The sequence below is a fragment of the Myodes glareolus genome, chromosome 14 (assembly GCF_982192425.1).
Source record: "Myodes glareolus chromosome 14, mMyoGla1.1, whole genome shotgun sequence".
Taxonomy (NCBI): Eukaryota; Metazoa; Chordata; class Mammalia; order Rodentia; family Cricetidae; genus Myodes; species Myodes glareolus.
Genome location: NC_142039.1, coordinates 75,097,523 through 75,125,053, shown reverse-complemented (window position 1 = coordinate 75,125,053; position 27,531 = coordinate 75,097,523). Strand labels below are relative to the sequence as shown.

At 41.5% G+C, this 27,531-nt stretch overlaps 1 protein-coding gene across 7 annotated transcripts in view; it reads left to right on the top strand.

The window, feature by feature from the left end:
• The window catches only part of Agtpbp1 (ATP/GTP binding carboxypeptidase 1), a 115,873-nt gene that overhangs the window by 21,494 nt on the left and 66,848 nt on the right, over positions 1-27,531 (top strand). For all 7 annotated transcript variants that reach the window (XM_085699639.2, XM_085699634.2, XM_085699635.2 and 4 more), the window contains 7 exons: positions 3,855-3,979; positions 7,237-7,304; positions 8,027-8,090; positions 8,827-8,973; positions 11,298-11,429; positions 14,459-14,552; positions 26,396-26,433. In XM_085699639.2, the coding sequence (XP_085555765.1) occupies positions 7,254-7,304; positions 8,027-8,090; positions 8,827-8,973; positions 11,298-11,429; positions 14,459-14,552; positions 26,396-26,433 (526 nt within the window). In that variant the 5' untranslated portion in view covers positions 3,855-3,979; positions 7,237-7,253. Of the gene's footprint in view, positions 1-3,854; positions 3,980-7,236; positions 7,305-8,026; positions 8,091-8,826; positions 8,974-11,297; positions 11,430-14,458; positions 14,553-26,395; positions 26,434-27,531 lie in introns of those variants that run through there.

Below are 27,531 nucleotides of genomic sequence, written 5' to 3'. Positions count from 1 at the left end.
TTTTGAGCATCTTTCTGACCACCTTCTTGCTCAGAAGGTGGCCACCCGACAGTATGGCACTCACTGCCACAGTGAACCAAGGACAGTAGCTGCTATTCTCACAGACTCACCACAGCTATTGTTAGCTTCCCAGACCTGCCTAGGACTGGGCTCTCAACATGTTACCTCCCTCTCTCTGTGGAGCTATTGGCAGGCAGCTAATGGTGACTGAAGAAGGATAAAAGCTTCTTCAGGGATCTAGCCACTCAGAAGTTGCCCATGCTCTGGTGAACAGTCTCCCGCCCATGCTCTGGTGAGCAGACAATTCTAATTAAACTTGGTCGGCCACACCCAGAAGACATGAAGGCAGGAGGCTGGACTTGTTGAGGAAGAAGGATTTCTCAGGAAAGGGAAGGGGATGAGAGGGGAATGGGAGGGTTTTGAAAATGACTAGAATTTATTATACACATGCATGAAACTGTGAAGGAATAAAAAATAGGGGAGAGAATGCAATGCCAAAGACAGTTTTAGCTGTGGAAATAAGTGCACCCTGTCTAACCATTTGTGGTTGGAATCTTCATTTAGCTAAACCTTCTCTCCTGTGCACTTCTTCGAATGTCCTCACTCAGGGACTGGTGGGGGTGCCTCTTGAGGAGCACAGGTGACTTTGAGAGGCTGTGAGGCAGCAGGCTGGATGGATTGCCACCACAGAATGTGCAGTGGGCTGAGAGCTGGGCATTGCAACAAGGCAGATGGGACAGCTTTCCAGGAATCCGGCTGTCTGCGGGTGATTGCCTTGTGTGTAATGTGGAGGGCTCTGCTGTGCTGCCTCTAGCACTGAGGGCTAGGTAGTCGAGGAAGCGCTGCTAGGTGCCAGTGCTGTCCGACTTGCCCTGTTGGTGGCAGGCTCAGTGAGCCAGATGGACGCCAAAAGCACATACCAAATGATCAGAAGGTCTCCCCTTGTTTGCTCATCAGCTGCAGGTGACCGGGAAGCAGTCTGATTGAATACATCAGTCCCTGCAGATTCTGAACTCTTCCTGGCTCTGGGCTGACAGCAGGTGTGGGGAGGAAATGGAAATTGAAATTGCAGAATGTCTTGAGTGTGGTGAGGAAAGCGTTAGACACTTGCCTTTGAAAATAGGGAACACAGTTCTTGCAAAGGAGTTAATGTTGTTAACCCTGGTTGACCTATGGATAAAGAGAGATAAATGGTAGGGTAGCGAGTAGACTATGGAGATCATTCAGGCTTACATTTGTTTACTAGTGTCACAATGGAGATTATCTCTTTATAATCTGACTATCTGGGTTTTGTGTCTGTTGAAGGTTTTACATTATTTTGTGCCATTTTACTGCTCTGGTAATTGATAAAACTATATATAAGTACTAGGCTGATGAGATGGGTCAGGAGGTAAAGTCAGTTGGCACCAAGGTTGACACCCTAAGTTTGAACGTGGGGACCTACATAGTGAAAGGATAGAACCAATTCTTCAAGTTCCCCGCCAGCTTCCACAGTTAATAAATATCTCCTCGATAAATTTAAAATTTACACATAAACAACAGACATTGAACTTCCAGAAGAGTACAGTGTAACTGATAAAGCATTGTGTGAGATGAGGTATAGGCTGAGCTGGTGGCCCAAAATGCAGTAGGAGCATAGGTTCAAATGTGCTACTGCCATGCTTAAGGGTTGTTCAAGTGCAGCAGAGTGACTCTGCTTTTCCTGGTGTATCGCTTCTGTCTGTATCTGAGCATTTTCTCCAGTTCTTAACATCATATAACCTGTAGAAATGGGGACAGATATAGATAAATGCCTGTCTCATGTGTGCTTACATCTCATTTGGCTAGAACTTAGATACATGGTCATATGTTGTGTGGCAGTCACAGGACTAATCTTAGATATTTGAGTTCTCTTCCTTTGGGCACTGGCCCAGTTTCATTGCTGCCACTGTGATGAAATATTCTTATAAAAAACAACATAGAGGAAAGCGTTTATCTTAGTTCAGAGTCCAATGTTACAATCCATGGTGTCAGGGGAGTCACTGCAGTGGGAGCTCTGTTGTGTCATCCATGATGGGTTAAGTCCTCCTACATCATTTGACAGACCCCACATGCATGGCCACAGGCCACCCAGTCTACACAGTTTAGTCTTACAGCTCCTTCTGGACAGCTATAGGCTGTGGTGAGTGTACATTTAATACTAACCATCATGACACATTCAGGTACATTTAATACTAACCATCATGACACATGATGACGTCTCTGATCTCCAGAAGGCAGACGAGGGGTTTAAAGGTACCATGTGTGAGGAAAGGGAGAGTAGAGATGGGGACAGCTGGCTTGAGATCCTAGCTAGTGTGTGTGCTGGCGGATGTGACCTAGTAAAAGGACGTTAGATGGCATCGTTATCATCATCGTTGTTAGCACCACCATCCCCCCGCCCTCCTCCTCCTCCTCCTCCTCTCTCTGTTTCTGAGACAGAGTCATTTGTGTAGCCCTGTCAATAGGCGCTTAGTGTTTCTGTTGCTGTGATAAGACACTGTGAGGAAGGCAGCTTACAGAAGAGGTTTTTTTTTTTTTTTGTTGTTGTTTTGTTTTGTTTTAGCTTATAATTTCATAGGGCCCATGATGACAGAGTAGAGTTCAGGTAGCCAGAACAGCAGCTGAGCGCTCATATTTTGAACCCCAATCAGGAGGCCAAGAGCACACTAGGAATGGTACAAGTCTTTTGAAACCTCAAAACCTGCCCTGGACACACATCCTCCAACAGGCCCACAGTCCCTAACCTTTCCCAAAGAGTTCCACCTACGGGAACAAAGTGTTCAAACATTTGGACTGTGGGGACGTTCTCATTCACAGATGGTCAGTCAGATCAGACACAATCCAACACACCAGCCAAAGGGAGTGTGACAGTTTGTATTGTTACTGTGTGTGTAACACGTGTGGGAGTACACACGAGCTGTGGTGTGTGAGAAGGTTAGTGAACCACTGTGGAGTTGATTCTCCAAAAAGAGGCTTTAGGAAAGAGAATATATTGCTTTTCTGCCAAAAACCCAAACCAAGGCAAAGAACTGGAAAGCCCCAGGTTTTCAGAGAACTTGCTGGCTCTGAGTGGTGAGTGGCCCTGTGCTGGCTCCAGTGCCCATGCTCAGCCCTGACTGCTGCTCTTCTTGCCGGCTGTGGTAGCTAGTGTAGCCGTTTGGCCATCTCCAAGCCCAGCAGGCATGTTCTTGACTTGGAGCTTTGGTGGCTGTGACCCTGTCTGCTGCAGTCTATGTGGCTCACATCTTACTTCTGGGTGTGGCTTTCCAGCGAGGTGAGCGTGGAGACTGTCCCACCTCGCACATGTGAATCCTCCACCCTCCCTCCAGATCACTTCCCACCACCTGAGAAGCTGTGTAATTCATGCATACACTTATTTGACTTGTGTGTGAGAGGTAGATTTTTTTATTTTATTTTATTTTATTTTTTTTTAAGATGACGTCTTACTCTATACCCAGTGTGGCCTGGAACTTGGAGTAGCTCTTTAGCCTCAGCCTTCCAAGTTGTGGGTTTACAGATAACAGTTCTGTAAAAAGCATGGAGTAGGATAGGACAGCGGGGTTTCAGTTTTGAGAAGAGTGGAGGAAGTGCAAAGCCTTGGAAAGTAGAGAACTTGGCAGGTGCGATAGGAGATTCCTGGATGGTGATGCATGTTTGTTGTTTGTGAGTTTCTGAAACAGAGTATGTTTTCCAGTCAGAAATTAGCAGTGGTATAGAAGCAGTGAAGGGCTGTGGCATGGAGTGGTTAATGTTTAAACAGTGGCCTCTCTGAGAAACATTCTCTTTGCAGCTGGCACAGAACCCACACTAATGGAGAGCCATGTTCTTTGTAGCCTTACCAATAGTTCTCGGGTTGTCGGGCTCCTGGCTCAGCTGGAGAAGATCAATACGGACCCCACAGAGTCGGATAATGTCAGATATGTCACATCCAAGATTCTGCATCTGGCCCAAAGTCAAGGTAAGCTGGAATCCTTCTTGTTTTTGGAATACTTTTTCAATTCTTTAAAAGTAGAGACTAAGAATGTTCTGATTTTTAATATGAAGAATTTTTGAGAACTGATGGTTTTCTGTAAAAAATGGCCTTTCTCAGCCTGACTTAAGGAAGTAGGAAACTGAATGACTTTGGAGGAAATTGATTTTCAGTGCACCTTTTTAGATTTGATCCCTGATCAGATGCCTGAGAAACAGATAATGGAGAAAATATGTATTTTGACTCTGCTTCAGAGGCACAGTTCATGGTCAGCTGGCACTGCTTTCAGGAGGCCACACACTGTGATGGAAGTGTGTGGAGCTCCCTTCACAACAGTCAGTGAGCAGAGAGAGCCTGCGTGTCTGTTTGTGTGTGTGTGTGTGTGTGTGTGTGTGTATACGTATACATCCCTCATTTTATCCTGTCCGACACCTAGTGTGTTGGGTGGTGCTGCCTGCACTCTCCACTTAGATGTCCTGGCACCTCAGCCCAGAGCAGTCTTCACTCAGCACTGAAACATATTTTGTACCCAATATCCAAAGAGGATCATAGTTTTACAATTCCATCTGACATGACATCACTGGCCCTGGTAAAACCACATCCACAACAGCTTCCTGCCTAGGTCTCAACGATTCTGGTTCTCTCCAGTCTAAGCCTGAAGACTCTTGGGAGACTCACTCTAGCTGTGAGCCACAGTGGGTCCCACAGGACCTACTTGCATCCACTATACAGTTCATTCCAATCCTAGTAAGCTGCTCAGTTCTATTGCTTCGTGCCTGACATGTGGTGCATGTGCTCACATGATGTGAGCTCGTACATGCTGGGATCATCCTGTCTGTCCAGTGTTCCCAGCTATAGCCGGGCTGGCTTCTTCCCTGTGAGGCTTTGCTTTTTGCTTGCAAATTTACTCAGCAGGTGTCCTTGTTCTTGGGATCTTTATCACACAGGTGCTGAGAGCACTTGTTGAAGAGGCTAACAGATTGGAGCACAGGAATGGATTTTGTTGTAAGGAGGCCAAGAAACTGATGTTTATTTTTTATTTTATTTTTAATTTTCATATCTTTTGGGGTTTTTGAGATAGGGTTTCTCTATGTAACTACCCTGACTGTCCTGGAACTCACTTTGTAGACCATGCTGGCCTCGACTTCACAGAGATCTATATGTCTTTTTCTCCTAATAGATGGGATTAAAGGCATATGCCACTACTACTTGGCAAAACTATGGTGTTTAAAGAACTTTCCACATGAATGTCAAAATCATGGGAAAACCTGGAGTAGAGTGGAAAACTATTAGTTTAACACTTTGTCTTCATTTAGTGTCTAGAATCATAAGATGATAGTTCAGGCTGATGAGGAGCTAGAGATAGCATTGGACTATGCTCACAGACACAGAGGGTTCCACTGTTGCAGCTGACAGTGCAGTGGTTCTGGTGATGCAGAGGTCCGCGTCTTCTGAGGATGTCTCTAACATTAATGTGAACAGTGACTTGGCTGTAGTAAGGCACCAGCCTTCTTTCTATACCAAGATGACTCTTTGAAATAGTATTTTCTTTTCTTCTCCCCCCCTGCCCCTTTGAGGCAGGGTTTATCTGTGTAACAGACCTAGCTGTCCTGGGACTAGCTCTTGTAGACCAGGCTGGCCTCAAACTCACAGAGATCCTCCTGTCTCTGCTTCCCAGCTGCTGGGATTAAAGGCGTGTGCCACCACTGCCTGGCTTTGTTTTCTTGTAAAATCTAAAACTTTTTTGGTGGGGACAGAGGGGAATCCCACATCAGGGACAGCTGGGCTGAGGAGTGGAGTATATACTTAAAAAAAAAAAAGAATTTCAGTTTATGAGCACAATATGCCTGTAGGTGAATTTCCACGGTGTTTAGCATTAGCAAAATGTAGCAGTGAGCAGACATGAGGGGTATTATGTCTTCATGCCATTTGTGGAGATGCATGGTTTGAAAGGCAGAAGGTTTCTTTACGTTGTGACTGTCACATGGACTGGACCTGAGATGATGGTGAAGGCAGCTAGCTGTGCAGCTGAACTCCTGTGTCCTGGTGTAGCGCCATGATACCTGCCACGAGCATTGTCACATCGCAGCCTTTGCTCCTGTGTGAGGACATCACCCTGGGCAAGCGCAGACCGCAGTAGGAAGCAGAACTTAATTCTAAGGGGAAGTCCTCAGAGTAGAACTTAAATTAAGTTTTGAGAAATCAACACAGAAGGCAGTAAAGGGAGAAATGAATGTAAGAGACTTGAAATACTTGGGAAAACTGTAGTGTTGTCTTCCCAGTCCTCCAGCTGATGTTTTTCTCTCATGTAGCCCTCTGCTCCTAAACTGCCGTGATTATCTCCATATGAAGTACAGAGTTTAGCCCTCCTGTCTTTGAAGCTGAATTGTAGAATCTATGCTACATTGATATTGGATCCTTTGTCTTTCACTTTTTACACTTCAGAATATTGAGATTAATGTCATGGTCCCCTGCATTAACAGTTCTGGCATCAATGCCCAAGTCTGAGGAAGTAGAAAAGGGCTCCAAACCTCTGAGTACCATGGCTGTGCTCTGAGAGGTCTGCAGAATCAGGAGAGGCGGGAGCTATGGGTCTGTCTCGTTCTTCTCTTCTCAACTTCCCTGTTCCCTGAGCAGAGAGAATGTAGGTGAAATACACGGATTAGGAATAGTTGGTTCTTTCTTGTTATGAACTTTATCTCTCTGTGAATCAAAGAATTATAAAGAAGATTCAGTAAAACCAAAGTATTGGCACGGTTCCCACCCCAGTGGTAAGGACAGGCATTTGAGAGAGAGCATCCGCAGCTTCTCCCCATACAGTCTTTCCTTTGGTGGTTCATTTATGTGACTCAGAATTTTGATCTAAGTAGTAAATACAATGGAAATGTTTGAAAATGGCCTGAGGTTTCCATTACTCATTTTGATGAGCTGTTTTTCAATTCTGTTCATAATGATAAAAAAGTCTTCCATCATAATTTCCACCTTTTACAACTCACTGCCAGTTCTAATTTTAAGATTTTGGAAGGATTGGCGGGGACTTTTCCTAGACTATGATATTTAAGAAGAGAAAGTCTTGTTAACTGAAAATGAAATCCCATCCACATAATAGAATTAAAAGCTTTAGAGGGATGAGCATCCAGTCAGCTTAAATTGTTTACAATGTTAGCTATATCTAACAAAATGTTATGGGTTTTTGTTTTTGTGATTTTGGTTCACATTTAAAGAAATCATTTTTTACCTTTCAGAAAAAACAAGGAGGGAAATGACAACCAAAGGTTCTACGGGCATGGAAGTTCTGCTGTCAACATTGGAGGTACGCACCACACCCAGCCTTAGTGACAGAGCTGTCACAGGAGGTCTGTGGAGGTCACACACACACATACACACACACAGACACACACACACACACACACACACACACACACGTGCACTAACATGTATTATATAGACATACATTTCTAAATGATTATACTAACTTAAAATTTAATCTTAGATATTCCTAAACATTTTGTTATTATTCTGTCTGTGACAGAGGGCGTACCTGCCATGGCACATGTGGACCAGAGGACATTTTGTGGAGTCGTTTCTCCTCCCACCTTGATGTGGGCTCTGAGGATCAGAGTCACTGCAGAGCCGTCCTAATGGCCCTGATTTTAGTTATTGTTTTAATTATCTGCCCGTGTTTGTGTGCATGTGCATGTGAGTGTAGGTGCCCATGAAGGCTTGAGGTGTCGAACCCCCAGGATCCCTAGGTGCTTGTGAGCTGCTTACCTGATGACCCACATGGTAGGAGGAGAGACTCTGTGCCTGCAGTTGTCCCAGGAACTCCATGCCCCCTCCATATACATAAATAATTAAATGTAAGAAAATGATGGAGATATTGAAGTTTTTATATGTGTATAGTAGAGGTCAATATAATCGTGCCTAGAGAAATTAGAAAAGTCATTTGTTAGATATAGGTAGTTACCAGCAGGTTAAAATATTTGAAACAAAAAAATCAGTGTTTTAATAAAGCAACTCATGTGTTTGTTTCAGAACACGAAAGATCTTCAAACTATACTTAATATCTTAAGCATTCTTGTCGAGCTGGTATCTTCTGGTGAGTTTTGATTTACTTTGGTTTGATTTGTGTTTGTAAGTAGTGACCAGCTTTGTGTCTTATGTACTTAAAGGTTCTTGAGATTAAAGTTGTAGAAATGAAATTTCCTGTCTTTGTTGTTGCTTCTTTTGTGGGGAATATGTGTGTGCTAGCAGAAGGCACTTTCTTACCGTCCCTCCACTTAAACTGTGTTCCTTCAAGCATGGTCTGAACCTGGAGCTGAAGGGTTTCCGCTGGGCTGTTAGCCAGCAAATCCCATGGACCTTACTCTCCATGTCCACAGCGCTGTGAGACTGTGCTCAGCTTATGACATGGTGGCTGAGATGGCCTTGGGATTCCATCTCTCCTGTGCAGTGCTTTATTTTTGACATCTTCAGATATTCCTCAAATTCTCCTTGCCTACTTATACAGCACCTTGACCCTAGAATCTTAGTGCCGTTTGTGTTTGTTTTTGTATACTGCGTTATAAATAAGTGAAATGAAATAAAATAGGAGCAAGGTATGGAGGCACATTCCTGTCTTCCCAGCGTTTGCAGGGCTGGTGCAGGAGGATCACAGATTTTAAGGCTAGTTTGGGCTATACAATGAGACCCTGTAACAAAACACAAAATATGATTTAGATAGTATTTAGTTGTAGAAATGAATGCTTGGGCTGAAACATTTCTGGATACTAACTTACTGTGATGCTCACAGTGGGAGGATATGCTGTTTGCAATATTTTTGAAAAATTTTTTAGGTGGAGGCCGAAGAGCAAGTTTCTTAGTTGCCAAAGGTGGTTCACAAATACTGTTACAACTGCTAATGAACGCCAGCAAAGACTCCCCTCCCCACGAGGAGTTGATGGTACAGACTCATTCCATCCTTGCAAAGATCGGACCCAAAGGTGAGAGCTCTGTTTTATGGTTACTGAATCTAGAACCATCTTTGTGACTTTGAATCTTTATGTCTTTTTTTTTTTTTTACTTTTTTTTAAAAATTTTGTTTTGTTTTTTGAGACAGGATTTCTCTGGGTAACTCTGGCTGTCCTGGAACTAGCTCTTGTAGACCAGGCTGGCCTCGAATTCACAGAGATCTGCCTGCTTTTGCCTCCCGAGTGCTGGGAATAAAGGTGTTTACCACCACCTGGCCAATCTTTGTCTTAAACTGCTTAAATTTTGAAATGTAAAGCACTACTTTCTTTTGGGTTTAACAGTGGAATGCTTTACAGCTAACCAGCAGGAACTGAGGATCCAGGATTCATGAAGAGGTGTTTTGAATGTGGCATACAAGGGGAAGAATGCCAGTATCAGTGTCTTAGTGCTTGTGTGTGCCCATATGCACATATATGTGCATGCATGTGTATATACATTTACACACATACATGGAGAGAGTGAATGCTTTGTGTGTTCTGGTGAAATTAGAAGGAGGGGTGTGGGTACAGTGTGTGGAAGTGAGCATGTTGCTGGACAGTATTTTCACTGATAGTCACATTTGTACTGTGTGCAGGTCAGTGTTCTGGATTCCTATTTACAAAGACCAAGCAGACGTGAAAAACTGTGAGGGTTCGAGCCGCAGAGAGGCATGTAAAATACTAAAAGCACAGCGAATAAGGAGAGGCAGGCCCAGGAAAAGGAGAGTTTGCTTATTCAGGCGAACAGAACACGTCATGCTCTTTGGGTGGAACCTAAAAGTGTAGTGTCTATGTGTTATCTTAACTCTGAAGAGTCTTGATGTGAACATGCTGCACATATATGTTGGCATGTAGCATGCAGGTATTTAGCTTGTATTGTTAGCAGACCGTGTTTTAAAGAATGCAACTGTGTGGTGACCTTGAGACTAGATGTAGTACAAGTCTGTCTTGGCCCTTATTTTTCTTTAAGTTCTATACTTGAGATTCGTGAATTCTCTTTTTGATACTTGTGTAGAAAATGAAATAAAGTTTTATTTATTGATAAATATGATAGTCCATTCTTCCTCTGCTAATTATAGCCAAATTATCTTTTACTTTTTATGAAATTAAATGAAGATATCAATGTGTCTGTTTCTTCCATTTTAATTCAAAAGTCATTTTTATTTTATTCTGCATCTTAAATTTGTACTTTCCCCATTAGCATTTGTACAACTTTTCTGTTCTTATGCCACTCATTCAGGTTGTACAGTAATTTTTTGAGTGATTTTTTTTCCTGTGACATAGAGGTTACTTTACTGTAGGAATATTCGTTCTGCCTTGAAATCTGTGTTGTCAGTGACCGACTTCTGTTGGCCTCTGTAGATACAGTGACGCTAACAGGTGAAATGTCCATTACCCTGAATTGCAGTACTAAATACATGTGTACTAAGATTATCACCTTGTATTCTACAAATGTGTATAATTATTATCTTAATCAGAAATTAAAAATAAAATATTTAAGGAGATGGAAGTGTTAGTGGCCATGACTCAGTTGTTACCTGCCACAGCATGACCTGAGTTTTCAGAATAGTTCCTCTATTTGCTCACACATTTTAAAAGATTTATTTTTTATCATTTTAGTGTGTGTGTGAGGCCAGAGTTGTCAGAGTTCCCCACTGGGATGACATGTAGTTGTAAGGTGCTTGCTGTGGTTTTGGGTGCTGAGCTCGGGTCTCCTGGAAGAGCAGTAAGCACTTCTAACTGTTGAGCCGTCCTCCAGCTTCCCCTTAAAGATTTGTTTGATATATTTGCCACATTATTTTTTATTTTAAGGTATTTATGTTTTTATTAATTTGTATATTATTTTTATAGTTATGAAAATAATATGTGTAAGTTAAATAATACTAATAATGGATATTTAGATTATTTATTCCTCTTCCTGCCTGTTTTTGTGGGGGGTGTATTGAATTAACTTACTGGGTAGTAGGCCAGCTATGCCCGCCTTACATGGGATCATCTATGTTGGACTAACTACTCTAGCCCCTCCCCCGTCTCATTTTCCTGCCTTGTTAGTTTAGGATGTGCTTCAGAAGGGTAAGGTGTATTAGAAATTATACAAAATGATTATCAGTTTGATTATTTCATATCAACTTTGCATCTGACATGAATGTCTAGTGCAGATTTACTATGTCACTGCTGTTTTGGCAGTTCTAGTGGTTACATCCAGGGCCTGGCAATTCTAGGCAAACCCTCTACCACTGAGTTATATCCTTCGTCTCCATTACTTTCTAACTTAGTTTTCTTCAAAAGTTTTATGTGAATAATTTTTTTAAAAACAGATAAAAAGTTTGGAGTGAAGGCTCGAGTGAATGGGGCACTGAATGTCACCCTGAATTTGGTCAAGCAGCACTTTCAGAACTATCGCTTGGCCTTCCCTTGTCTTCAGCTCTTGCGAGTGTATTCTACCAACTGTAAGTACTTATGGGTGGCTATGATCTACTCAGGGCTGTGAGCTTACAAAGTCTATAAATCTCTACAATTTGTGGAAAGTAAACTTTCATATGGCTCATAAGTCAACAACAGTGATTTGGAGTGTGAAGGTGAGGTCAACAGTGTTGAGAATTTTCACACGTTCCTTCACTTTGAAAAGGACTGGGCTGAGAGGAAAGCCCGTGGCAAGTCTCCAGTGGAAGAGTGTGGAGTGTTGGCCACTGGGAAGTGCTTCTGTCTGTGTGGGAGGGGAATTGTCACTTGACAAATGTAGAGTCTCCTGGGAAGGAGGGTCTCAGGAAGGGATAGTCGGTCTGGGTGGCCTGGGGTCATGTTGAGGTGGGAGGACCCTGCCCTTGTGTGTGGTTCTGTTCTCAAAGGAGAGGGGGAGAGGAGATGGATACATGTGCTGCTCCCTATCCCTGACATGGTTCATGTGAGCAGCTACTTCAGGCTCTTGCTGCCTTGCCCTTCCCCCTCCCCCCCCCGTTATGATGGGCTGTTTCCTAGACTTATGAGCTAAATAAATCTTTTCCCCATAAGTTGCTTTTGTCAGTGTATTTTGATCACAGCAACAGAAAACAAAAGTAAGATACTCTGGGCGTTGACAAAGGAGGAGGCAGAAGGCACACAGTCGTTTACCTGCAGCATTGGCTTATCGTCCCGCGACAGGGAGGCAGCAGAGCACACCAAGAATGGTGCTGACATCTCTCAGGAAGTTAGAGAGAAGAGCAATTGAAGGGAGATTGTTTCTAATTACTCCCCCGACAATACTCTCACTTTGATATATTAGGTCTCAAACCTATGAGGTAAACATTTTCCATGTGTTTTCTGACTGAAATCTCAGTTAACACATGAACGATAGGGAGATGGCTCAGTTAGTAAATTCTTGTTGTACAGGCATGAGAACCTGAGTTTTGGTTCCTAGTATCCTTGTTTATAACCCAAATAAACACACAGAGGTCTACATTAATCATAAAGTGGTTGGCCTAGTAGCTCAGGCTTCTTATTAACTCTTTCTTGCATCTTATATTAGCCCATTATTCTTGTCTGTGTTAGCCACGTGGCTTGGTATCTTTTTCAGCAAGGCAGTCACATCTTGCTTCCTCTCTTTCTGGGTGACGACTGCAGACTGACTCTTTCCTATTCCCAGGATTCTCCTGCTTTTGCCCCACCTCAACTTCCTGCCTGGTCATCCCGCCTATACTTACTGCCTGGCTACTGGCCAATCATCATTTATTTAAAATACAAGTGACAGGGTACAAGCCATTGTCCTACAGCAGAGGTGAGAGGGAGCTTGCTGGCCAGTCTGTTTTAATGAATCACTGAACTCCAGATACAATGAGAGACCCATCTCAAAAAATGAAGAACAATAGGAAAAACCACTTGACATTGACTTCTGGCCTCCATATGTACACTTATACACACACACACACACACACAAATTAGAAATAAATTATAGACCATTTGAATATCATGAAGAAATATTGATGCAGTATAAGGTATATGTTGAGCACTTAGTTGAAGGTGTGCTCAGAAAAGCAATGAACACTTATATGACTAAGGACATAAGGAAAGAATTTGATATTTAATCAACAAAGAACAGACGTAAACAGTAAAATTGAGGAATGAATTAGGAAAATAAAAGAAAAAGTAATTTAGATCCAATCACTTGGGAGGCAGAGGCTGGTGAATCTCTGAGTTTAAGGCCAACTTAGTCTACATAACAAGTTCTAGGACAGCCAGGTCTCACAGAGGAATCAAACCCTGTGTCGAAAACCAAAACCAACCAAACAAAACAAAAACCACATTGATTAGGAAAGAGAAAAATTGATTGAAAAATTAAAACTTGATTTGAAATAAAAGTGAAACAATTTAAATACAGCAGCCAACTGAAGAAAGAAGATGCTGGAGATGTGACTGTGGAAGGCTGGCACAGGCGGAGAGCAGGGGCTGGGGTTCCCAGGGGAATAGAAGAGCTGCATTTTTGGTGGCATTTTATTGAAGGCTAACAAATGATTTCTGTGTAAATTTTTTTGTGTGTGCTTGTTTGTTTTTGAGTCAGGTTCTCCCTATGTAGTCTTGTCTGTCTTAGAACTCACGATGTAGAGCAGTCTGGCTTCAAACTCAGAGAGGTCCACCTGCTTCTGTTTCTTGAGTGCTGGAATTAAAGGCAGACAACTACCACACACAGTTTATGTGTAATTGCTTTAACATTTGTTCAGAATTTAAAATACGGAGCAGTTTTCTTACTGCCCATTCTCTGTAGAATACTAAATCTTCAGTTTTACATATTCAGAGCCTGCTTTAGTGAGCCTGGTTACATCACACTAGGTTGGACTCTCCAGAGGGCCCCCGCTCTGCCCAGGCTGTTTGAATGCACATCTAGTGTGTTGCTGGGTGTCAGTTGCTGTAGCTGAAGGTCCTCATCTGTCTTTCCTCACCTTCCCATTTGCAGGTGTTGTCACATGTAGCCATTGATATCTGTGATTTTCATTCTGACATTGTCCATGGTGTACCTATCTGTTGAGCTGTTCCAGAAACTTCTACCTTCTAAACTCCACCTTGCTCCTTTCAGAGCTAACTCATGTTCACATTGAATGGACTTAGGCATTATTTTTCCCAGAAGTCCCCCTGTCTCACTCTGAAGTGGGCATGCCCAGGGGGAATAAACAGCTTATATGACTTACTGCATCTAGACAGTGACGTAGTCATGGCTTATAGTCTCTGCTGCCCCTGCTGTGCTCAGTTTTCTCAGAGCAGAGCCAGTGCTTGTCTCTTACTCCCCACATTCACTTTCCTGGTGTCGTCTCATCATAACTCTTTTTGGAGTGCTAGTTGCTTCCAGCTTCCCATACAAGCAAAGCAAAATACCTACCAACCCCCTCGCCCTACAGCAGACCTTCAGCATGTACTGGTAGCTCACATTCACACTGATTAAATACTTTGGAATGTTTTTGGATTCATCACTAAGACCCATATCACTTTGTGTCTTTCTCTTGTTTCTCAGCTGTGAATGCAGTATCTTTAGGTAAAAATGGAGTTGTGGAGCTGATGTTTAAAATCATTGGACCTTTCAGTAAGAAGAATTCGGGTCTTATGAAGTGAGTAAATGTTTTGGCATGAGTAGAAATATGTCCTTAGTCATTCTCATTGCCTGAGAGTTGAAGTTAGTTGTATTTAGAGTCTCTAGTTCTTAAGTAGTGACTTTTTATAATGGTGAAGATGTTCTTAATTAAAAGCTTAATCTTTAAACTAGAATTTTTCAGTTTACTAAGATTAGTATTTTGTCATGTTGACTTTGGTTCTAGATCCTGTGAGAGGACAGGCCATTTACAGAGTATCATTCACTGAGGCCTTTGTTGAGTGCCTACTGTAGTCCTCACCAACTGGCTAATCTTGTAAAGACTGCTATCCTCCTCCTCAAGACTACCTGATATGTCTTGAAATTATAATTTTTTCTCAAATCATGTTGTTATTTTTATCTTTTCTTCTATTGGGACATGTACGGGTATATGAATGTATGTTATATGCTATATTGTGCACATGTGGTTCCATTAATTTATAGGTCCTCTAACCTCAGAGATGAAGCACTCTTTTTTGGGGGTTATGTTTAGTTGTATTGAGGGGTTTTTAGAACTCACACAGCAAGGCTCATAATGTGTCCTCCCCATGGGTGTCAGTGTCATCATTGTCCTGTTGTGTATGCTCCTGCCACAATGCTGTTTGCATGTTTTATTGGGGACTGTTGAGTAGGTCATGTGGTGTGGTTATTTCTCTCAGTAAATTAGTAGACTTCTTGAACATATACCTCTGTTAAATTAGGATAGAAAAATAGCATTACTGCTACAGTGATATCAAGAGGATAATAATGCCTTACTAGAAAATAATCTCCATATTCTTGGTTGTTGTAGAGTTGCAATTTTACATGGATTTATTTAGATGAGAAATAAACAAGTCATACACATTGTTCCCAGAAACTTTTTTGTTTAAATTTTTTTTTAAAAAAACTACCTTTTCTCATTTTTTGTACCAATCCCAGTTCCCACTCCCTCCCCTCTTCCTGTTCCTTCCACTTCCCCGCCCCACTTCTCAGAGAGGGTAAGGCTTCCCATGGGGAGTCAACAAAGTCTAGCACATTGCTTTGAGGCAAGTCCAAGGCCCTCCCCACTATATCTAGGCTGAGCAAGGTATCCCGCCAAAGAGAATGGGTTCCAAAAATCCTAAACAAGAAGTAGGGATAAATCCTGGTCTCACTGCCAGTGGCCCAGTGTCTGCCTGAGCCATATAACTATCACCCAGATCCAGAGAGCCTAGTTTGGTCCTATGCTGGTTCCTTTGCTCTCGGTCGGAGTTGGTAAGTTTCCATTAGCTCGGGTAAGCTGGTTCAGTGGGTATCTCCATCATGGTCTTGACCTCTTTGCTCATATCTTCACTCCTCCCACTCTTCAGCTGGACTATGGGAGCTCAACCCAGTGCTCCGCTGTGGATCTCTGGTTCTGCTTCCATTAGTTGCCGGATGAAGGTTCTATGGGAACATTTAAGATAGTCATCAATCTGACTACAGGGCAGGGCCAGTTCAGGCACTCTCTCCATTATTACCCCAGAATCTTAAGGGAGTTTTATAAGTTCCCAGAGAAGTAGAGTAGTTCATGAACTCCCAATCTGAGCAGGGGCTGCATTCTGCCATTGTTATTTTACTCTTCTTTCTGTCCATATATTATATCTGCCATCACATTTGATTACTGTCAGGTGTGAACTTCTTATGTTGCCACAAGTTTATTTCTGTGCTTAACAGTATTAATAGTGGTTCTTAATTTCATTTTTTGTTTTATGACTACTGAAGAAATGCCTTCTTAATACTTAGCTTATTAGTATTAGCTTTCAAATATTTTTTATTTGTTGGTTGTATCTCATAATAATATCTATTATTATTTGTTGTTGTTGTTGTGTTGTTGTTTTTTTCGAGACAGGAGTTCTCTGTGTAGCCCTGACTGTCCTGGAACTTGCTTGGTTGACCAGGCTGGCTTTGAACACAGAGATCCTTCTATGTCTATCTCTCAAATACTTGGGTTAAAGGTGTGTGCTGCCATCGCCCAGCCTCATAATTCTTTAAAAACAACAAAGAGCCCATTGTTCTGTTGTGTCTATTGAAGGGTCTCTGTGAGGTTTAAATATGTCATGCTTTGGATTAGGTGACCAGCATACAGGTATGTCCTTTATGTGTACTTGCAGCTTGCCTGCATTTACTTTGTAAGATGAAATGTTTCCGAGGTGATGGTGGTGGTGGGTACTGAGGCATCATTTATGTCGCTGTGCTGAAGTGCCCGTCAGACGACTCCCTCCACCTGCTGACTCTTCCCTCGGCCGGAATCTGTATTTGATTAGGGCATGTAAGACAACTGCTGGTGCAAGGGAGAGCGCTCCACTTCCTGTTCTTCCAGAAAACTTGAGTTGGGTTCCCACCACCGTGACGGGTGCTTCACAACACTCAGAACACCATCTCCAGAGGCCCTGACTCCTCTTCTGGCGTCTGTGCACATCTGCACACATATAGCTTATACTTACATAGATACACATGTATAAAACAACTAAAAATACAGTGACCATTGGGGTTGGAAAAGTAGATCAGCCTGAGGTTAAGAGTGTGACTTGCTCTTGAAGAGGTCCTGAGTTCTGTTCCCAGCACCAATGTTGGCCAGCTCAACATCTTGTGTAACTCCAGCTCCAGAGACTGCAGTGCCCTTTGTTAGCCTCTGTAGGCACTGTACTAAACTGCCCTTACGACACCATGCACATAATTAAAAATGATAAAAATAAATATTTAAAAACATGTCTTTTTAAAGTTTTAGCTCTGAAGTGTTTATAAAGACGGACATGTCAACCTGAAGTATTTGACTGAACTTTATTCTTTAAATATTTTATTTTATATTTTTAATTATGCATACATGTGCATGCATTTGGGTACCTTTGGAGGCTAGAGCCATCAGGTTATCCACATGGAGCTGGAGTCACCTGATGTGGTTGCTGGGAACCACACTCTTTTGCTCTGTAATACCAGTATGTACTGCTGCTCCATCTCTCCAACCTCCAAAGTTTATTTTTTAACAAAGAGGGTGCAGAGTATTTGGACCTTTTTTGTTTGTTTGTTTTCTTGATAAAGGTCTAAATAAATGAATGTGGTGGTAGAAGCCTGTTCTAGCATGTGGGAGACTTAAGGCAGGAATATTGTTAGTTAGAGGATAGCCTGGGACATCGGGAGAGCCTTTCTCTAAGGAAGTAAATAAATAAACATTTCAAAATATTTGGGAAGATTACTTGTACATATAATTATTAGTTTAGTATTTGTAGCCTACATATTTTCTTATTTAAACATCATGTATAGTTTTAACATAACTGGTAAAATGTAACAAAATAAAGTATTTGTATCATAGCTAGGGAGGGTAGTGCAGTGGGCTGTGCAGGCAGGGCCTGGAGGTGATGTCACCCGACTACTCACTGGCTGCCTAGTCCAGAGTAAGTTACTTAACCCATCATTCTTGTCTTTTCCAGATATAAAGATACTTAGTGTTGGTGTCTTCATTATAAATTGTAGGGATGTAATGAAATGAATTCTAGGAGCACTCATGTGTCTATAAATATAATATTTTGTTTAGTTTAGCAGCGTGGAAACTTGGGTGTGGATAATCTCTAGATGATACTAAAGTGTATGATGTATACGCACAGTGCTCTTTTTTTTTAAAGTGGTTCTGGGGATTGAACCAGTGGCTTTGTGCATACTAGGCAAGTGTGGTACTTGTGAGCTGTATTCCAAGACTTATCTTTTATTTACATGTCATTTTTCTTTTAATATGTAAAGAAGTTCATCATTTATCTTTAGTGTACTTTAGTGTGAGATCCATGACCTTCCTATGTAATACCTACATTATCCTGTTGTAGCCATGCTATCATATTTAATATAAAATGTTCATAGGAGAAGCAGAACATTTCAAAATTATATTTGAATTCATTTTTAGACCAGCAGTGCTAGAGGTACTGCCCAGCTAGTCCTGGGTTCAGAATAAAGCACCACAAATAAACCAATGACGAATGTTGTTGTAATGGAACACATGGGATATTTTCAGATGTTTCCCTTGTAGGAATAGGCCAAAAACTTCTGAGAAAGGAATGTAGTTACCTAAATTATCCTTTTATTTCTTTATTCCTATTGGTATTTAAATTAGTGTGTGTGCGTGAGTGTGCATGTGTCTGTGTATCTGTGTATACATGTGTTGCCATGGCATGCTGTGGTCTTCAGAAGACAACTCTGGGCAGTTGGCCCTTGCCTCCACCTTGGAGCATGGCCTTTCTTGTTGCTCTTGCTGCTGCACTGTCTTCTTGGCTAGCTTTCCAGCAGCCTCTTACCTGTGCTCCAGTCTTCACTTCCCGTCAGGCTGTGGGAGCTGAGGTTACAGATGCACAGCACTGAGAGTCTGTGTCTTCCAGGACTCCAGCTCGAGGTGTTAGCTTTCTACTGCTGTGCAGCCCTCAGCTTGTATCTTTATTTTCTTTAATTTTTTAATTTCTTTCTTAATTTATTTGCATATGTGTGTGTGTGTGTATGTGTGTGTACATGCGTGTGTGTGCATACTTGCACCAGTGGTTTCCATGATGTTCATGTGGAGGCCAGGGAACAACTTGTAGTAATAGGCCTCTCCTTCCACAAATTTGAACTCAGGTAACTGGGCTTATCACTAAGTGCCTTTACTTGCTAAGCCATCCGACTGTGACTGTGCTTGTATTTATTTTTTTAATTTTTTTATTTACTTTACATAATGACCACAGTTTCCCCTCCCTTCTCTCTTCCTGTTCCCTTCCCCCATCTTCCATCTATCCCCTCCCCCATTCTCTCCTCTGTCTCCATTCAGAAAAGGGCAGGCCTACCATGGGAGTCAACAAAGTATGGTACATCAAGTTGAGGTAGGACCAAGCTCCTACCCTGGCATCAAGGTTGTGCAAGGTAGCCCAGTATGGAGAACAGGTTTCCAAAAGCCAGCTCAAGTACCAGGGACAAGTCTTGATCTGACTGCTAGGGGGCCCCACAAACAGACCTGTCACACACATGCAGAGGGCCTAGGTTGGTCCCATGCAGGATCCCTAGCTCTATTGGTTCAGAATCTATGAACTCCCATGAACTCAGGTCAACTGTCTCTGTAGGTTTCCCTGGTCACCGCCGCCCCCTCCCCAGCCCGGCTTGTATAATCCCTCTTCCCTCTCTTTGACTAAACTCCTGGAGCTTGGTTCAGTGCTTGACTGTGGATCTTTGTATTCACCTTCCTCAGTTACTGGATGAAGGCTCTCTGATGACAATTAGGGTAGTCACCAGTCTGATTACAGGAGAAGACCAGTTTAGGCATGCTCCCCACTATTGCTAGGAGTCTCAGCTGGGATCATCCTTGTGGATTCCTTTGAGTTTCCCTGAAAAATTGTGTCTCCCTAACCCCAAACTGCCCCCCATCAAAATATCTGTTTCATTATTCTCTTCCTCTGTCCCTCCACCCCACCCCACCCACCCAACCTAGTTTATAACCAAACAGTGAAAGACCTGTATGACAAGAACTTTATGTCTTTGAGGACTGAAATTGGAGAAGATAGCAGGAAATGGAAAGATCATGCTCATGGATTGGTAGGGCTAACATAGTAAAAATGGCAATCTTTACTAAAAGCAATGTATAGATTTAATGAAATACCCACCAAAATTCTAACACAATTCTTCACAGACTTTGAAAGAACAATACTCAATTTCATATGGGAAAAAAGTCCTGGATAGCTAAAACGATCCTATATAATAAAGGAACTTCTAGAAGTATCACAATTCCTGACTTCAAGCTCTACTGTAAAGATATAGTAATAAAACAGCATGGTATTGGCATAAAAACAGATTGATGGATCAGTGGAATCAGATCGAAGACCCTGATGTAAATCCACACACCTACAGTTTTTGATAAAGTAGCCAAAATTACACAATGGGGAAAAAAAGCATCTTCAACAAATGGTGCTGACATAACTGGTGTCAGCATATGGAAGAAGGCAGATAGACCCATAGCTATCGCCTTGCACAAAACTCAAGTCCAAGTGGATCAAAGACTTCAACATAAATGTAGTTACAGCATACCTGATAGAAGAGAAAGGGGAAAGTTGCCTTGAACTTATTGTCACAGGAGACAGTTTCCTGAATATAATGTCAGTAGCACAGTTGATATTGACAATTAATAAATGGGATCTCCGGAAACTGAAAAGCTTCTGTAAGGCAAAGGAAACTGTCAGTAAGACAAAATGATAGTCTACAGAATGAGAATATTCACCAATTTTATATCTGACAGAGGGCTGATATCCAAAATATCTAAAGAACTCAAGAAACCAAATATCAAAATACCAAATAATCTAATTTTAAAGTGGTATACAGATTTAAACAGAGAATTTTCAACAGAAGAATCTCAAATCACAGAGATACACTTAAAGAATTGTTCAACATCCTTAGCCATCAGGGAAATGCAAATCAAAATGACTCTGTGATACCAGCTTACATTTGTCAGAGTAACTAAAATCAAAAACACTGATGATAGCTTATGTTGGAGAGGATGTGGAGTAAGGGGAACACTCCTCTACTGCTGGTGGGAGTGTATGGCAGTTTCTCAGAAAATTGGGTATCAACCTGTCTCAAGACTCAGCGTTACCAATTTTGGGTATATACCCAAAGAATGCTCAGTCATACCTCGAGGACACTTGCTTACCTATGTTCATGACAGTATTATTCATAATAACCAGAACCTGGAAACAACCTAGATGTTTCTCTATTGAAGAATAAAGAAAATTGATACATTTACACAGTGGAGTATTACTTAGTGGTAAAAAACAAGGACATCATGAAATTTGCAGGCAAATGGATGGAACTAGAAAATATCGTCCTAAGTGAGGTAACCCAGACCCAGAAAGACAAACATGGTATGTACTCACTTAGAAGTGGATATTAACTGTAAAGGATAATCACACTACAATCCACAGCCCAGAGAAGCTAGGTAACAAGGAGGGCCAAAGAGTACGCATGTATTTCCCTGGGAAGGGGAAATAGAAGAGATTTCCTGGGTAAGCTCTCCTACAAGGAGAGCAGTCAAGTTGTACTAGGGTCCACCTCATGTTGAAGGTCATTGCTGGGCTTGACCTCCAACTTAACGTAGGTGTGCTAACTTCATTAACAACTACTCTCCCTGTTCTTTCCTCATTGCTTGTGGACTGCCCTTTGGGTTCTTGTTAGTATTCTTCTGGGTGGAAAATACAAAAATTGGAAAACTCTAGGAGAAAGTATAAATATTTGGAAAGTGAGAATCTTTATTCAGTTAACCCAATACGAAACATTCATTTAAAATATGTAAGGATTTTTATAACTTTCATAAATTCATATTATCTTGTAAGTTTAGTATTTAGAATTTATTTTAGGAATTGACATTGGCTTATTAATGTCATAGAGTTTCAGAATTTTATGCTAAAGTTTATACTTTTTCCTTTTGTTTTATTTATTTTTTAAAAAAGAACTGTCTTTTTTTTTCATTTTACATACCAATCCAAGTTACCACTCCCTCCCCTCCTCCCATTTCCTCCATACACCCTCCCACCCCACCCCCATCCAATCCTCAGAGAGGGTAAGGCACATTGCTTTGGGGAAGGTCCAAGGCCCTCCCTACTATATATAGGCTGAGCAAGGTATCATCCAAAGAGAACAGGTTCCCCAAAAACGAGTACATGCAGTAGGGATAAATCCTGGTGAACCTAAGGAAAACATAAATAGATCCACCTGAAAAATCGAAACAGACAAGATCGCCTGACAAAATTGGGAGCATGGGGATTGGGAGAGAAGGGAGAGTGGAAGGGGAAGGGGAGGGGTGAGGAGAACTTGAGGGAATGGGATAGTCGAGAAGGAGGAAGGACAGAGATGAGAGCAAGGAAAGAGATTTATTGATTGAGGGATCCATTATGGGGTTAGCAAGAAACTTGGCTCTAGAGAAATTCCCAGGAATCTGAAAGAATGATCCCAGCTAAGTCCCTAAGCAGTAGAGGAGAGGGTGTCCTATAGTCAGACTGATGAATAGCTTAAATATTACCATAGACCGTCCAGCAACTGATGGAAACAGAGGCAGAGACCCACATCGGAGCACTGAGCTGAGCTCCCAAAGTCCAGTTGAAGAGTGGGAGGAATGAGAATATGAGCAAAGAGGTCAAGACCATGATGGTTCACTCACTGAAACAGTCTACCTGAGCTAATGGGAGCTCACCAACTTCAGCTGGACTGGGAAGGAACAAGCATAGGACCAAACTAGTCCCTCTGACTGTGGTTGACAGTTGCATGGCTGGGGCAGATTGAGGGGCCACTAGCAGTGGCACCAACTTTATACCTTTTGAATAATGTTTTGATAAAAGTTTGAAGATGATTGCAAACTGCTAATTTCTTTATCTGATGCAGCTGTGGAGGTGAAGCTCGGAGACACTGGTGCTGGAGCTGTGCTTGCATTTCAGCTTTCCTGCCTGAAGAACAAACATCAGAACGACCGTTAGTTTTAGACCAGAAACTCTCAGAAGCACTTTTATATGGTTCAAGCCTGTTGTAAACAGCTGCCAGCTGGGAGGAAGCCTTTCTCAAGGATTTTACAGTTTGGAATCAAGTTAGTTATTGTCTTGATTGAGAGACTGCTCAGTGGTCAACGTGTGCTTGCTACTTTGGAAGAGGCTCAGGTCTAGTTCCTATCACCCTTATTCAGTGGGTCACAACTGCTTGTGGCTCCAGTTCCAGGGCACCTGCTTCCCTCTTCTGCTTCCCTCTCTCTCACACACAGTCTCACTTATAAAAGTTAGCAAAAGATAAGTAGTTGCATTCGTTGCATTGCGTTAGTTTCTCAGGCTGATTTAGTGGCTGGAAATGACAGGCATTTACTATCTCACAGTTGAAGAGCCTGGGCGCCCAATCTCAGGTCCTCAGCAGGCTGTCCTCTTCTGAAACCATGGAGAGAGCCTTCCTCCTGCCTTCTCACCAGTTTTGCTGGTTTGTTGGCAATTCTTGAGCATTCCTAGGCAGTCTCAGCTTCGTGCCTTCTGCTTTCATCCTCAGTAGATAGATTCTCCATGTGTGTTTGTCTTAATGTCTTCTTTAAGGGTGTCCTGCAAACGATAGTAAGAGCCTGCCTACCTACAGCATGACCTCCTGTTAGTGGATTTTATCTTCACTGACCCTGTTTCCTGGTGAGGTTAGATCCTGAGGTTAGAGATGTGGAATACAGTTCAGCTTGTAACAATGATGAAGTTCATTTCATTTGTTAATATTTCTTGAAAGTTCTGGTCTTTCGTCACCATATTGTCAGCTGTCTTCATTGTACCTTGTCCCTTGAAATGTCTTTTATATACTCATTTCTCTCTGTGTACTTATGTCTGAGGTTGCTGTTTCAGGTGGTCATTATGTATCTGCAGTAAAACATTTGATAGAGAGAATGTTATATTGATGTGGCAAGAAATACACAGTGGTATCCCTTCCTTGATGTAAAGATGCAAAGAATTGAATGGATCTTGCGGCTTTTACTGTTTGAATGCTCAGAGGAATACATGTTTTGTCTGTTCATGTACTAGTCTCCCCCTTGCTAACAGAATTGAATCTAGGACCTTGTCTATGATGATCAGGTGCTCTACCACAGATCTGCACCCTTCAGTGGTTGTACCACGGTGTAGAGGCTGTATAATTACATAATAAAAGTTAAGATGCCACAGAGAGACAGAGTCCCTAGTTCTCTTTGATTTCACCCTGCAATATGACACCCCCATCTGACATAGCATACTGTCCATCCTCAGGGAGTGAACAGCTAGAGAATAGCTGACGTATGCAGGTGTACTTCCTCTTCAGGCTTGGTAGGTAGAGTTTTGTGTCTACTCTATGTCTACAGGCCCACAGATTATTTTTGTTACTTTTAAGGTTATAAGAGGATATGAATTGTAAGAACAGTTTAGTCCATGTTGCTGTTGTGGGAATTTTCAACATTCCAGAAGGCTGCCAGGTTTGCAGACCATTGTGCTTTTAAGCCCTGGGGTATTCTTACAGAATCTCCTTTCTTTCTCCATTCTAGAGAGGATTGCAGTGTGTTCCCTGTTTTTGAGGGTAAGATGGTGCTGGTTGGTGAACTCCTGCATAATCTCCTGTAAGAATTATGGACATCCAGCCCCTACACATCAGACAAGGAACCTTTCTATCAGGCAGGCTCTTGGCACATCAGTAATGAATGACTTGCTTCTCAGCATTGCCTGCGGAGCAGCAGACAGTCTCCTTTATTTCCCAGATGTGTCTCTATTCTGTCTTCCAAATAGACATGTTTTAGACTTGTCCACCACAGCAGGGCTGTAGATGAGTGACATGCAGATCCCACTGAATGGTCCCGGCAACCTTGGTGTCTCAAAGGAGAGCCTAGCCTTTGGGATTAACTGCAGGTGGCCAGTAGCAACAGCAGCAGCAGCAGCACCTCCCATGTGAAGTGTTCCATTCCTGACTGTCTGATATACACAGAGGCCTTTGCCCAAACAGGAAGTACTTTCTAGGCGACTGCTCCTGCTGCCTGGCCACCCTGTAAGTCCCTGCTTGCTCTTGGGAGCATTGCAGTGGTCGGCCACACAGCTCACCAGTAACCCTTGTTGATTTCTTTAAAGGGATACCTTTCTGATTTTGTAATTACCTTTATCAACAAGTGACTTTTATTAGTTTAGTTTCCTTATGGAGTTTTTCATGTGTGTTTTGGTATGCTGTAGTTTAGTTTAGATTCTGTAGCTTCCACATCCATGAAACATCTGTTTCTGGTGTAGTTCAGTGATTGTTTCTAGGTTTAACTGTGAGTCAGACCTTCTGGTCGCTTCCCGTCTGTGCATCTCTTCATTGGGTCACAGCTCCATCTTTACCACCAACATGCGGACCCGCTGCCTCATCACCGGAGTTTTAATTTCTTAAGTAGTTTTTCATAGATGTGTGCAATCTGTTATATAATATAATATAGACTATAAAATTATCTGTTGTTTTAACTTCTATGAGTGAAGAAGGAATGTGTAGTAGGCATTCAACAAATGCTTAATGGTGAGTGAAATGCTTAATCTTGATAGTACACATATTTTAGTGAAAATTGTAGTTGCTAACATCTTACGAGATGATATTATACTATGTAGGGTTGTTTTTCTGAAGTTGAAACTGAGGGACATTTTCCCCTAGTAAGCCACTTTTTATAAACCATTTGATTTACAGACTTTCTACAGTGATAGATAATGGTGTCTTTGTGGCTGATTATTGACAGCTGATATAATTGTGTGTAACTGAGTATGTTCAAGAAAATGTGTGTACCTTCAACTTTTAGGACTCTTTGTGTGTCCTGTGAAGGGATAACAATTAGCTTTGCTTCTAAGTTGCACAGTTTACAGTTATCCCTTATGTCTCAGGATGCCAGCCCCTGGCACTGACCAGCCGTTACATAGGAAAGTTAGAGACACCTGTAGCAAGCACTCTGTAGGTCTGAACTAGACCATTTTAACTTGTTCTTATTAATTCTTTTGTAACCAGGGCCCCTGAGTCATCTCTTTTGCTGTTTGTGTACTCTCAAAAGTCAAGTGCAGATACTGTAATTGATTTCATTTATCTAATTTCTGACATAAAGACAATGTTAATTTTTTTTTAAATTTTACAAGTACTTTGACTATTTTAATTTTATTCTTTAATTTTAAACTGTGTGGGAGATGTATGTACACAAGGAAAACACCAGATAATGAGTGCTATTGCAAGAGTAAATGATTTGGAATGGATAATGGACAAAATGATATTTGACAAGATTGCATGCCTTTATTGTAGATTCATTTCACTAGTTTTGTTGTTGTTTGTGTTTTCTTGTTGTGTTGACAGGGTTGCTTTAGACACTCTTGCTGCATTGCTAAAATCAAGTAAGTTTCTAAATACTAGAAATAATAGTAATTAAACTATTCTAACTATATATCTATGTTCAAGAGTCTGGAAATTAGATTTAGTGTATATAGTTAAACTAGTTTCTTGTAGTCAAAGTTAAGATATATTCATTTACAGATTTATTTCTCAGAAAATGATGTTTATATGACATTTACTTATTTTATTTTAATGGCAAGGCTTTATGCTTATGTCAGTAAGTTAGAAATATAAAAATGACGTGCTTGAATAAATTATCCAAATGGATGGGATAAACTAGCTCAATAAGCATGTCATTATAATGCATATCTTCATATCACATAAATTAACATAGTAATTTTTATTAGGAATTTTGTTTTTACTGATTTTTGTAAATTCACATTAATACCATTTAAAAAGTGACATGATATAAATTTATAGCAGTGATAAATTTGTTTGCACAGAACTCGCTCTGTCTTCAGAGCTGAAACATGGGAGATGTGTCTTCTGAGGCTGTTGGGGAACATGTGCTACATGTATTGAAGTTTTTCTCACCAACAGGCTCAATATGTCTTTGAAACATTATCATAGTATTTTCCCATATGACCAGTTGCTTAATTAACATTTAATCTTGACTTTCATCTTCAAATTTCTGTTGATAGATTTTTATATGCCCCCTCTCCCAGTACATAACAGGCAGTTGTTCAGAAACTATTGTCCAGGGTGGGGCCACTTTGTTTGCTAAGTTTCCATGGCTATTTATTTTTAATAGTAACATGATTAAACTGTGATCTTGCTGGCACAGTGGTGGGAGTCAGAGGCAGGGTCATTGATGTCAGGTTCAAGGCTAACTTATCTGCATAGTGAGCTTCAGGTCAGTCATGGCTACATAGTAAGATCCTGTGTTTTTATAAAAAAAAAAAGAGCTAAATTAAGTTTAAAAATACGTTTTTGTTTTTTTTTTTTGTTTACCAGAATTCTCATTGACACTTTCACCCTTGGGATGGAATGGACAGGTCACAGTGGGGTAACTCCTCTTGTCTGTGATGTGAGAAACTTAGACCAGGGTTACACTTGATGAAGCCAAGCATCTGATGAGTAGTTTGTATGCAATATCTCTT